Source organism: Stegodyphus dumicola, chromosome 8 (genome assembly GCF_044657685.1).
Source record: "Stegodyphus dumicola isolate Sdum_Otavi_A_Nest chromosome 8, ASM4465768v1".
NCBI classification, from domain to species: Eukaryota; Metazoa; Arthropoda; class Arachnida; order Araneae; family Eresidae; genus Stegodyphus; species Stegodyphus dumicola.
Genome location: NC_140775.1, coordinates 111,985,852 through 112,000,207, shown reverse-complemented (window position 1 = coordinate 112,000,207; position 14,356 = coordinate 111,985,852). Strand labels below are relative to the sequence as shown.

The 14,356-nt window shown below is 30.2% G+C and overlaps 1 protein-coding gene across 2 annotated transcripts in view; it reads right to left on the bottom strand.

Moving 5' to 3' along the window:
- Nucleotides 1–1,189: 1,189 nt before the first annotated feature.
- Nucleotides 1,190–14,356, bottom strand: part of poe (E3 ubiquitin-protein ligase-like protein poe) — a 281,770-nt gene continuing 268,603 nt past the window's right edge. For both annotated transcript variants that reach the window (XM_085822285.1, XM_085822286.1), the window contains exons 66-69: nt 9,542–9,626; nt 6,668–6,901; nt 2,097–2,256; nt 1,190–1,437 (exon numbers count right to left, since the gene is read on the bottom strand). In XM_085822285.1, the coding sequence (XP_085678411.1) occupies nt 1,361–1,437; nt 2,097–2,256; nt 6,668–6,901; nt 9,542–9,626 (556 nt within the window). In that variant the 3' untranslated portion in view covers nt 1,190–1,360. The remainder of the gene's footprint in view (nt 1,438–2,096; nt 2,257–6,667; nt 6,902–9,541; nt 9,627–14,356) is intronic.

Sequence of the window (14,356 nt, the reverse complement as noted above, 5' to 3'; positions counted from 1 at the left end):
GGTATAATTATCGGGTATCACAAATGTGGGCGATCCTTAAGGGACATATCTAGCGATCTGAAGTACCCAAAATGGTCAGTGGTCTATGTGATTAAGAAGTGGAAGGTGAGCGGTGATTGTCGGAATGTGCCCCGAGCTGGCAGACCAAAGAAACTGAGAAATAGAGACAGATCACAGCTGTCCAGAGAAATTTGGAAGAACCGCACCCAACCGATGGCCCTAATCCGCGAGGAGTTTCAACAGGCATCCGGGAGTATTCTTTAAATGAATACCATCCGTAAGGAAGCACATATGCTTGGTTTTCATGGTTGTGCTGCTGCCCATAAGCCTTTGATCACAAAGTCCAACCGCGCTGCTCGGTTAATGTGGTGCAAAGCACATCGAAATTGGATCGTAGATCAGTGGAAACGGGTTCTTTGCAGTGACGAATCAAGGTTCACCCTTTACCGTACGGATGGCAGGGTCTGGGTTTGGCGTCTACCTGGAGAACCTCTCCTGCCAGAATGCATTGTGCCAACAGTCAAGTTTGGCGGAGGTGGAATTATGGTCTGGGGTAGTTTCTCCTGGTATGGGTTGGGACGCTTGGTCTCCGTTCATGGTAAGCTCAACTCCGATGCCTACTACACTATTTTGGATGACAATGTGCTTCGTACGTTGTGGCAGTTTTACGGGTTGGACCCCTGTTACTTTCAGGACGACAATACCAGTTGTCATGTTTCGATGTTAACCAAGGCTTGGTATGGTGCCAATGGAGTTCCTCGAATGGACTGGCCTGCCCAGAGTCCCCCCTATCGAGAACCTCTGGGCCAAGTTGCATCGCCGAATTCAAAGGTGCACTACCCGTGCAAAATTGGTGAAGGAACTTCTATGTCTTCTCCAAGCCGAGTGGAAGAAAATACCACTAGCTGTCATACAAAGACTTGTGGAAAGTATGCCCCGGAAGGTCCACGCTGTAATTACCTCTCGTGGAGGCTCTACCAACTATTGATTTTGAATATAGTTTTTCTTTTCTATCACAGGTGTCCAAATACTTATTGGCAGTCAGTGTATTATTATTTAATTATTATTATTAATCATTATTTAGAAATGATTCTCATTAGAATAAAATGCATTTGGATAGCATAAGAGTTGAAACTGACTACCTTTTACTGTTTTTTTAGAAAAACATTAACAAACTTCACAAATATAATTAAGACACAAACAAAATACAATTTTAATGCTCCAATTTTTTTCTTATAAATTATAAAGTAAAAACAAAAAATCATTTAAACAAAGAAATACTTTAAAAATCCTCTATTAGTTAGAGTGTTATTAACTAAAGAAAAAATACAGGAATTCAAGGATTTGAATTGCAAAATAATCATGAATCACGAAGATCAACGATATGCAGCGTGTCTTCTAGAAAGCTTGCTGGATCTGGGATATCGTGCAAAAGATCTATTGGAATAGAAAAGAATAGTTATTTAAATTAATTTTACAGCAAAATATATCAAATTAGGAAATTATATGGAAGAAAAAGAAGCAAAAGATACAGCAAATAATAAATAAAAGAAACTCTACAAATTTAGAAAATATTCAAACAGACTGCGTGTCACCTGAAATAAATTTCTTATACAGTGCAAAGTCTGAAATCCAGACATAAGATATCTGGACTTTCCAATCACCATTGATTGATTTTTTTTGGGGGGGGGCATTTATTTGCTCAAATACTAAACATCCACACATATTTCCAATCACAAAATTCCTTAAAATATGAATAAGAGTTTAAGAAAATGGTTCAACACTTTAAGTGGAAGAGTTTGCTGTAAAGTAGGTGGACCAGTTTTACTGTTATGTAGACTCCTGCATGCTTAGCCATAACATACCTTTTAAGTAACATAACTTTTAGAGGTATTGGGAAATAAAAAATCTCATTGTGTGTAGAGTGTGTTCTTTTGTGATATTTACTTCACTCTAACTGTAATTCAAGTTTCATATTGTTATATTTCATTTTTTATTAAAAAAGTTACAGATGTCACTTCCCTTCATTCTGCATGAGTAGACCCTTTAATCAAAGGCACATTCTAACACAAAATAAATGCAAAAGAGATATTTACCCAAAACATCACAGAATTCTGCAAAAGATTGCACTGGCAACAGATCATCTTCAAAGAAACGCAGCAGATTATCACCAGCTTCCAAAAGTGGCTGATCATTTTGTCGAATATAATCAGCCAGTACAATAGCCCATTCTTCATTCTCAGTAACAGCTACTTTCTATATAAAATAATTAAATTTTATATTAAGAAAACAATTTTAATCCTTTTTCCATATATATATATATATTCAAAATACAAGAATTATGCATTTATTTTATATATAAACTCATTTATAAAAATTAACATAAAATGTATAATACATCAATTAAAAATGATTTACATAGATGACTACATATTAAATAAATAAAAACTTTTAAGTTTAAAAATCTGCAGAAAAAAAAACTAGTTACAGATAAAAATAAAAAATCTGAAAGGGTTCAGATTTTAACAGTAGCCCAAAAAGGCTCTTTTAAAGTTATCAGCAAAGATTATAAATAGAGTTGGTCCAGGTAGAAAACAAAATATTTTGCACAATACTAAATGAATATACATTTACGGTAACAAAACGTTACATACCTTCTGTCTATTTGAAAAGTGAAAACATACATATAATGTAATTCTATAAAAATATTTAATGTTTTTAATTGAATATATCATGAATTAAATGCATTTTTATTTAAATCAGTCAGATAAAAAAAAAAAAAAGTAGAACTGTATCTACTGCTTTGGATAGCTTAGTTTATTAAGAAATAACAGATTAAATTTGAAAGATCCTGTAGTCATGGATATGAGATTTCATTATATATTCATTTATATAAGCTTCTTTAATTCAATAAATTTCATTTATTACTGTAAAGCATTTTTAACAAAAGCTTAAAAATTAAAAAGCAGATGTAATGAAATATTAGGATAGTTAGTAGCTATGAACACAGTAATCAATCAAATGAAACATCTCCTAGACAAGTTGCCTTGGCTCCACATATCTTGAAATTTTAACAAGAAACTGTCTTAAATCCTAAGTGGTTCCTTGTTATAGTAATTACATTGTGGAGAAAATTAAAAATTTTCCCCGTTATTAATGTTGTTAATTTTTCATATTTCAAAATTTTAATATTTTCTGAAGTGGCTTTTCCTAAATTAAAAACTTAATACAGGACTAGGGACATTAAATTAAAGGGGGTATATGCACATGCTAGTGTAACAGAACACTATCCTTTGAAATACATTCTTAATCTATGAAAGAGTATGATAATATTACGAAATTTGACAGGTTTAATAAAAGCATTAAATTAAAAACATATTTCAGAAGGTTCATTTATAACATGCTAACTATTTATGTATATTATTGTTTTTCATCTAATACCGTAAATTCTCAGATGCCAAACTTTTGTGAAACAGTTAGCGTAAGCTTAGGTACCATGATAGCTGCAATGCATACTTTTACAAATTAGAAACAAAATTATTCAAACTACACTTTTTGTCTTAATTTTAGGATGTTGAATAATGAGGGGAATAAGAGGGTGTTTACACACTTTCAGAACAATTTTGATAAGGAATTAAAAAAAAAAAAAAAAAAAAAAAAAAAATCTGAACGGTTGGGTGTTTTTTAAACGTTTTGTATGTTACCTTTATTTATTAAATATCATGTCCTTTGCACTTAAACCATAAAACTCAGTTCAAGAGCAATATCGCAAAATAATTTTAAAATGAGCATATCTTTAGAATTTCTTTAGAATCTTAGAAAATCTTTAGAATTCGATACACAGTCTCGTGTGCTAGAGATAAAAATGTTTTTTGTGTACAACGTCATCATTGCTCGCTTTGAAATCGTTGAGTTTGTTACTCAAAAATTCGTTAAAGTTTTACAAAATATGAAATCGATAATATTTTAAATTTGGTCTTCCACATGCCCATATTTGTAGGAGGATTATGCCATTCAAAATTCGATGGCTCTATGTACCGTTGTTTTATCATAATGCAAGAAATATACATACATTTATGCAGATTTTTCATTATATAATTTCTTCAAATATAATGTAGGACTCTAACATTTGGTGGCAACAGTTTGAAAAGTGATTCACCGTTTATAGTGACTAAACATAAAATCCAAAATGAAAACAATAGTCCTTCAGGGACAAAGCCCCTTTGGACAAAATGTTTTGGAATAAAAATTTCTGGCAACAGCTTATTGTTTGGAATGAGAAATACAGTCTATTACTTTCAAATTCATTCCTCTTTCAAAATGTTGCATGTAAACAAGCTGTGGATTGAAGAATATATTTTTGCGCTTTCCAAAGAGAAATATTCCTATTCCATAATTAAAAAATATTATAAAATGCATGGTATTAAATTTTTTTTTAAGCACAAAAGAAGCAACATTATTAATCAGAAGAGGAAGAACTGTTAGTCATTACTTTTACTTAGAAAGACGACTCCAAATGAATACCCAAAAATGGTACATACTGTTTTAATGTTTCTAAAATTAAATTATTGGTAATAAGAGAAAATCCTCTGATGCAGAAGTCGATTGCACAAAGTCTTTAAATACATCTGTCGGAACAAAAAATAAAATAAATCTAGATTTTCAACTTAAAAAAAAAAAACAATGTTCATCAACTTTTGAAGAGGCATGAGGCTCAATGCAGAACAATTTGTAGAAACCCGCATGAAAACTATTTAGCAAGAAGTAAATGGAAATACATTGTGAATCTTGATGAAGCATGGGTTTACCTAAATGATCGCAGCAAAAAGAGTCTTTTTATTATTAAAAAAAGAGAAAAAATGCACAAACCTGTAGCACCAATGCACATAAAGTTTCAATAAGGATTTATGATTGTTGGAGGATTCTCTTACAATGGGAAATTAAAACTAAGATGTGTGTGTGGGGGATTAAATCAACTCGATGTACTATAAAGCCCTACATCTGATATTTATAGAACATATTCCACTTTTTTAAAATCCCAATAACTTTAAAAAAGTGAAACTTTATCAAGACAAAGCAACAAGTCATATTTAGAAAAGTACCACAGCATTCCTTTATAAAATGAAGACCGTTACAAGTATTGCATATATACAATTTCAACAAATTCCTGTGAAGTGCTCCGACATTTCACCTATGGAGTACTGTGCCTTTGGTCTTTTGAAAAGAGCTCTTTCTGAGCCCAAACCCACAACAAATGGACTCTGGAAAGTAGTAGAAGAGGAACTGAAATCAACACCTCTGAAAATTTTACAAAAAGCCCTTCTAATATGGATATCATGATGCAGACTTATAATTCAAGACAATAAGATGGAACATTTATAAAAAATACTGTTTACATTTAAAACAGTAAGTAAAAAGTCCCAAAACTGTTCTAAAATTAGATAAACACTATATTTTCTCTTTAATAATGAAATAATTTCCCATAAATTATTTATAATTTCCTAATTTTTATGCTTAGTTCTACTGAATTATATACCTTAACTAAAATTCCAAATAGCATAAAAGTTTTTAATCAAGTTTTAATTATGATTTCTTACACATTATACACGTGAAACTTATACAGTACAAAGTCCGAGATCTGAACGTCGACCTTAAAAGCCACCAACAAGAAATTTTTTTTTGGAATTTTTTTAATGCTTCACACATGAGCATTTGATTTTTTCCCCCGTAAGAAAACATGTGGAGAATTCCGATTCTTAATTTCACTTTGGCATTAAATAAAATACCTCATTATTGAAGAAACAATCATTTTAGCAAATTTGTGTGACCAATAATTTATGGATTACGGGAGGATATACTTCCAGATACTTTAAAAAATGTCTGGCATAATTTATGGCCAGCTACCATATTTCATGGTGAGGATGATGAAAACGATAGTCGCAAATTCGAAGGCTTTCGGATATTGCAAACCACAGTTGGATTTTTATAAAGTAATTTGGAGAAGCGGTAATAAATGAAGATGAGATAACAGAAGTTTTTCAGTGCGATGACACTGCTCCAATCATCAATTAATTAACTAACAGTGAAATCTGTAGCATAGATCTAGATCCAGAAAATACTGCTATTAATAGTGAAGAAAGTGAGAGAAAGGTTATTGAAAACAAAAAAATTCCATTTGACAAGTTAGTCGCGAATTCTTGACACAGCAATTACAGGCCCTTGAACAGTGGAACTTTGTAATTGAACAAGAAATTATGTCTGTCTATTTAATTGAAGAGAAGGTATTAGTACAAAAAATGAAGCAACTTAAATAATTTACATTGAAAGAAATGTTTAATAAAGTAAATAAAGAATTTTTTTTGTTTTTGTTTGTAAATTTGGTACCATATAGATCATAAATGGTTCATTATTTCATAAATCATGATTTTATATTTTTAATTTTATAATTTCTACATGCCATCTTACTAGATTTAAACTGATGATCTAATATCCAGAAAAATCCCAAATTCAGAATCGCTGAAGTCCTGATCCTGATCTTTGTACTGTATATGGAAATATTACACTTTCATATAAGCCAAAAGAAAGACTATTCACGTAGAAACTTTAATAAGAAGACTGCATAACAAAGAAATTTATTCAAGAGGAAATAAATGCAAAGTAAAATTACCTTGAACATTTTCTTATAAAGGCCATCTATTAATCCAAAGAACAGAAGATACGATTTATATACACTGAAATCTTTTACTGATGTATCACTTAGACTTGCAGTTCCCTGAGGACTGACATGCCTTGCTTGTGAAAGAATTAAAATTCGTTTCAAAAAGTTCAACTTGAGTTTTTGCCATTTGGATGAGGGAAAAACTATCACACACATAGTCATCCAATACATAGGACCTTCAAGCTAAAAGCAATTTATGAGATATTAAGTATGCCATACATATCTTATCTCAACTTCATGATCAGACTAAGTTATAACACATTAATAAATATAAAATTTTAATCACTTTAAAATCCCTTGCAGAATCAAAACTTACCATTTAAATCTGCATGCAAATTAAAATTATTTTAGAAGAAACAAAGTAAATTACATAAAATTAAACTGAAATGAATAAAAATTTCACCTAACTTTACTAAATATAAAGTATAATACATGTTATACAGAATTTGCATGCTGTATATATGTAATAAATTTGAAAAGTTGATTTCCCCTTAGAGATATTCAGAGTCATGTAGATGCAATAAGAAACAGTCATGGCAGAATTAATAGTTTTTTTTATTTCTTGTTATGCACATTTCTAAGGTGACAAAATAACAAAGAACCAAATCAATACTATCACATTTTAGTATGCTCGTTGCTGCGTCAGAGCTTAAGTTACACTGGAGCCAGGCATGAAAGTGCAAGTTGGCAAAAAAAGCTGAACAACGCGCAGACACAAAATTACACAAAAACTAAATGCGTACGCGTGACCTCCCCCCAAAAAAACATTTTTTTAATATAAAAGTATTAAACATATACATATAATTAAACTAAAATAATACTTGTACTTACTATTTTGCTATTAATTTTATCTTCCACTCGTTAAAAAAAATCAGTAAATCACCAAGAGGTTGTAATGAATTAACCTTATTTAAGATGCTCTTTATGTAACTTAATTTAACCCTTGATACATGAATACTGTACACAACATTACAACACACTAATATACATATTTATGTTATATACTACTGCCCATTTTCAGGCAATGACAAGTTTTAGAGATAATATATATATATATATATATAAAACTGTTACTATAGCTTTCAATTATCTTCACTTTTTAGTTCAATAAACAGTACTTTAACATAACAACAGAAAAAGCAGTCATGTGAGATAATATAGTAACAAAATAACATAACATATAGTTAAAGGAGGAATTTAAAAAATAACTATTTTGTCTGTCTCACTCAATCCTGATTAAAAATTTTTAGGGAAAAAACCTTTTCTTTTTTGCTACTTTTGCAGCCAACTTTTCTAACTTCCCTTTGCGAGCTAGTTTTAATTTCTTTTCAGCAGCTTTTATACAATCCATTGATACTTTTTTTATTTTCTGCAAAGTTTAATTGCTTTTTTTTTTTTTTTTTTAAAGATTCTCGCTCCTCCTTTTTTATTTTTAGCTCTTCTTTGTACAGTTTATGAGCATTCCTTAAATTTTTACATAAAGTTTTGTGTACTGGAGAATGCAAGTGGTTATCCGTATGTCCGACAGATGGTGCCAGCACTGATCCTTGAAATTATTGAAGTCAACTCTCGTTTGACGGTTGCTTGTTCTTGATTCGACATTCGTGTGCATCTAGTTCCGCCTTTCCACATAAGCCCCACCTACTTCGCCTTGATGTAAAACAACATATTTCGCGATCTCTGGCATGATGTAAAGTTTTTTTACAAAGAAAAGAGGAAGAGAGCGTGTCCTCCTTTTACCCCCCCCACACATTTGCCGATTGTTATTTCTCAATGGTTCTACATCGATCTCAGAAACAGCCCGGGTGACGTTCAAAAAAGCGGAATTCCACAAAAACGCTGAAAACTTTCATGCCTGTGGAGCCTAGCACAGGTACTTTTCTCAACTTCTGAGGTATACCATAATTGCAGAAGGAGTGCACCAGAGCCCTAAATAAAAGGACTTCAGTAGTTATTTTATGTAAGTGAAACACAGTTTCAGCAGACATTTTACGAGTTAAAATATATATTTTATGATTTTAAAAATAAATAAGTCTCTAGCCTGTCTTTCCTTGGGGAACAAACACCTTGATGGAGGTTAAAACTTTTAAGGAAAGAAAAGTCCCCATCCACATGTCAAAAGCTTATTTTATTTATTTATTTATTAATTTTTTTTTTCAAATTTGTGACTCTCTGGTACATGATATGAGCATTTACTATAGTTATTTCTAAGAGCAAATGTAGTGCTAATTTCCAGTACCACTTGATGCTCCCCACTTCCCAACTCCCTAATTTTTTTCCTTCCCCCCCACCTTTTTTTAAAACTTTTATAACCAACTTTTCTTTCAAAATTAATCTAGTAATGCTTAAACGTACAACTAAAAGAAATTATATGGTTTATTTTTAGCAAAATGTAAACTTCTAATTTAATTATACTGTGAAGGGCCAACTAAAACTTTTCCTTTTCATGAAATTTTCTTATGCAGAGAATTTCAAAATGAGAGAAAATAATAAAAACAAATTTAAAATAAAATGACAGAAAAATATAATGTGAAATGTGCTACAAAGAAAATACAAACTAATCAAAACAGAGGAAGGAATTTTAAATAAAACATTTGCCACACAAATGCATGAAAATGTCTGACTGAAGAGCAGAAAGAAAAGGAAAAATTAGATTAATTCAATCTGAATTTACAAATAATTCAGTCCTATGAATTCGTTTTCACACAGTAGGCAACATCAAGATACTTTAAAATTTCCAGATTTAAGAAAATGCATATTATTTAAATAGAAGATAAAAGCAAACCAAATTTGTGTACATTAAAAACAAAATTATACATTTACCTCATAGCAGTTTTCTACCCATTTGCTACGTTGCATTTCCAGGAAATTAATGATGTTTTTCTCTTCACTACTCACAAAACGTGTTCTGAAAAATAAAAATTTATTATTATGCATATTAGAATCAAACACAATTGTTATGATTAAAAGTATTTTAATGTTTTTTTTTTTTTTTTTTTAAAATTCCAGTTTGAAATATGATCATGGCCAAATCACAAGTATCTGATGTCCTTAAACAAACGAAATCTAAAACACTCCCCACACATTGTTTCTATGATGCATTTAATGATGCCTCTTTACGATGATGACCGGCAGTTCTAGACAATTCTAGGCACATGTGAAGGTTGTCACGTTGAAGAACATTACTAGTGATGTTCAATACAATTTCTTAATTTTCAGAACAACTGATTGAATACCTATTTATATTAGGTAAATAATGCCTGTTTAACAAGAAACTAAGCAATATTTATCAAGCTTTTAAAAACCAAAATGATTTAATTGTTTATTTTGTAAGACATGCATCCACGATTTCAGTGCCCATAGAAAATTACGTAAGTTTGTTTAATGATAAAACTAGTCCTGATATTAAATAAACTAATTTTAATACAATTAAAATACTCAAGGTAAAATGACAATGAGAATTGATAAAAAAGTCTATTTTCAATACATTAAACATTCCTTTTTCAACAAAAATCATTGATAAAATTGCAGGAATTTTTGTAAGGTTTGTTTTTGAAATGCACTAAAAGTAAACGGAAAATTAATTTTCAATTTATAGTTTTTATCGCAGTATTTTTTTTGTTTCATAGAATTATCATGTATACCTTTAATTTTGTTTAAATTTCTTTAATTTTGTTTTAAAACGCAAAAATTTATGCTACTGCTATACATACATACACATATTATATATACAGTACCTGCTTGCTGCTTATTAAAATTACTTCTGTTTTCAAAATGAGTTTATTAAGTGGCTGAGTTTAGATAATGATTTGTGTATTGCAAATTGTGTTTTCAGTTCTAAACCTTTCAAGTAAAATAATAACTAACAACTAATTAATTAATCCTAAAATAATAAAAATTAATGCTAAAATTAAAATATTTGTGCAATTTTGAAATTAGTTTTTTTTTTTTTAATTTTTGTAAAAATCTTTTAAACTTTTTTGATTTCAGTTCAAGAGCTTTTTTTTTTTTTTATTATTATTTTTTAGAATTTGCAGTGATTTTCTAGATTGGATTGATGATGATATATCATCCCTTTTGCTATATCACTTTCCCTGTCTATTTCTGCACACATTAGTCAGTTTCTACAAATGCTGTCTCAGTATTTTTGTAGACAGACACATATTATAAAATGAATTTTCAAAACATGTCACTAACTATAATTTGCAGTTTCTCCAAGGTTTCTTTTACATTAAAGCCATATTTTTCAAAATAATTTTTTTATAAATAATACAAAATAATTTTTAACTGATTTTAAGAGGTTAATTTAAGAGGCATTGACTATACCGTGCACACTTCTGGCAGAGATACTGGCTTATTTATATCCTTCGAAGTGCTTGCATTTTCACAAAATTCAATTCTGTTCATCGATTTCAGAACATCTTTTCTATACTGACATTTCAAAATTTTATAATAGACAATAATTAAAGACTGAATCTTACAAGTTGTATATAAAAGAGACACTAATGTTTTATAGAAAGTGATCAGAGGTCTATATGAAGCTTAGTCAGGCATTAGTAAAGCTATTTTTTTATTTATCAGTTCGCTGTTCCATTTCAAAAGAAAATCAATAAAAATACTACTTGTCATCCATGAGTTCTTTTTGTGTAATGAAATTAACTTTTGATTCTTTTCAAACATCAACTTTTTTTTGCGTTTATCAATAGCTAGTGCTGTCACTTAGTTGTTGGGTTCCTATTACATGCTAATAATACAGTAAATTATATTTTGGTTTCTTAAATCAATTGTAGTTTCACTTTTAAATAAATATGCATGTTCTCATCATGCTCTAGTTACGTCTGTATTATAAATTTCATGTGGCTTGTATTAATTTAGTGAACAAAATAAAATGTTTTGTTCATTTATCAGCTGCATGATGATCTGAATCTTTCTGCATATTATGCAGTTTCTAATGAACAATGTTAGATTTCTCTTTCTCCAACTTGTGAGCCATCTATCAGTTGATGTAAATATTCTGTCCTAGCATTTAGTGAAGTTACAAAAAAAAAAAAAAAAAAAAAAAAAAAAAAAAAAGATATATTTTTTAGTTTTATAGCTTGAAACCATTCTAAAAAAGCAACTTTAACATCTATTAATTTTCTATCTTTTTTTTTTTTTGCATCACGATGTGTAGGAAACTCCAGTTTAGATGTAGTTTTTCTCTGACTGCAGTTACCAAGAGAATTAGAATCTTTTAAAAATGTATCCTTTCTTTTTGTTTGGCATTTTCAACATGTTACAAGTTAATCACACAACATTAAAAAAATACTTCTTCGGATGATTTACCCAAATTTCAAAATTTATGTTTCTAAGCAGCAGAAACATAAATTTACTCTATCTGCCACTTCATGATTACAAGCATGACCAATGCTTTCCTTGTTCTTCCTTCAGTCTACAGTTACCACTTCCTTTCCATTCAAAGATTCTTAATATAGTATGTTAATGCTAAGAAGCCTTTCCGAAATTTTCCTTATAACTCTCTATGTACAAAATGTACCTGTCCCAAAGGGAAGATTTTGAACGTGGAAACCTTAATAAATTCGATACAGAAGTTGCACTTTCACCTCCTACCAGCTACTATTCAAAAAGAAACCTAAATTCATTTAAAATATCAAAATAAGATCATTTTTGTTAACTACTTTCACCTCCTACCAGCTACTATTCAAAAAGAAACCTAAATTCATTTAAAATATCAAAATAAGATCGTTTTTGTTAACTTTAAGATAAGGAAATTATGTGTTTCAGTAGTTCTGTGCTGACAAACTTTGGAAACAGTTTCTTGCAGGAACAAGGACTGGAGGGTAAAATATGCGGTCAAGCCCATTTTATTAAAGCACTATATTTAAGCTGAACTAAAGACATGGGTGAACTATGAAAAGCTTTGATAGGTACTAAATCAGATATTCTGGCACTGAACAAGTAATCTTTTGCCAATCAGAGTTTAATAAATGTGAGCTATGAGTTTGCTAAATGTCAGTATTACTACTAATTAGTATTTTTTTATTACAGGAAATCTGAACATAATAAGCAGGCGAGTTTATTAATATTTGAATATAATAGGGCTGAGGCTTGAATAGTGGATTTATCTTAAAATATATATGTATATATTAAGATAAATCCAATATTCAAGTCTTACAAAAGATGTACTTACCTTCCCAAAACTGCATCAACATACCTGGCTATTATATTTGAAATGCTGAATCACAATGCCACCTAAAGCTAAAAAATTAACTTGGTTTCCGCATAATTTCTGACACACCTATTTACAGGTATCACTGTTTAAATCAACAAAAATAGTTATTAGCTAAAAAAAAGAAATACATTTTTAATTTAATTAATTTACATTGGTGGCTGTGAAGCTTTATCTTAACAACCCTTTTAATGCTTGGAAGTTGGTTGACCATAAAAACGTAGAATCTAGAGTAGAAACGTAGAGCTGTAGAATGTAAAAAAGATGGCTGTAGCTAAAACTTGGGCCAGGGAAATTCTTCCCTTCCATTTAGGTTGCGGAGAAAGTTACTGTGCGATAACTTTCCCCTGCCACTTGTCTGATGACCTTCGCATCTTGTAATTATGGGATTTCATTCCCCTTCATTTCCCCTCAACAGCGCAATATTAGTTGGAGGCAAAAACTTTCAGTTAGTTGTGTTTGGCATGATTAGCTTGCTCTCTAGAATGCTACTTAAGTAAGCTAACCATACTGATATGCATATGGTGTATATGTATATATATGTCATAATAACAGCACAAGGAAATGACGGAACACTGTACATGCGTGATTAGACCCATATTGAAGAAGAATTTTGATTGCGTAGTATTTAAAGAGCTTGGCAGTCGAGGCAGTTTTAATTCCATTTTTATTTCCAATTGATATTTGTGGCCACAATCACTTGGCACTCTAGTCGTGCCTTTCCACAATAGATTTACATTTTTGATATTGTTGAGATAGAAAGCAAGCCAGCGAAATTACATCTTAGCACAGTAGAGAGCAAAAGCTGAAGTGCGTAGTTATGAAAGATAGAAGCACGCGAAGAGAAAAGTTTTGTTTTACAATTCGGTGATTGGTCGTCAAGAGGCATCTGGTATTAACGGTTACATAAGATCGCATGATTAATTTGAATGACGCAATGCAGATACGTTATTACGATTTTAGAATAGAGAGGAAGAATTAATGTTTTTAGTTATTCTGATTCATATAATTTTATCTTACATATTCCCCCCTTCAAAAAGAAAAAGGTGTAGCGACAAAGAAGCCTTTTTTGAAGAGAAAGAGTTAAAGCACTAGCAAATGTAAAAAAAAAAAAAAAAAAAAAAAAAAAAAAAAAAAAAAACATAAATCATAAATTTTTTTTTCTGTAAACTATAATTTATAAATATCAATTTTTTTTTTTTAAAATAAATTTTTCATTTTTAGAGTCCTATTGAATTTTTCAGCATTTCAGTCCAAAAGTCTTTTTGTCTGAGAGTTCACATAATCATAATTCTTCAGGGAAGGTTCTTGTTATCACAGAGTATAACAAAATAAACTTTTACATAATCATTACTTATAATTAAATGTAATGCACATAAATATTTATGATATTAATTTTCATATTGATA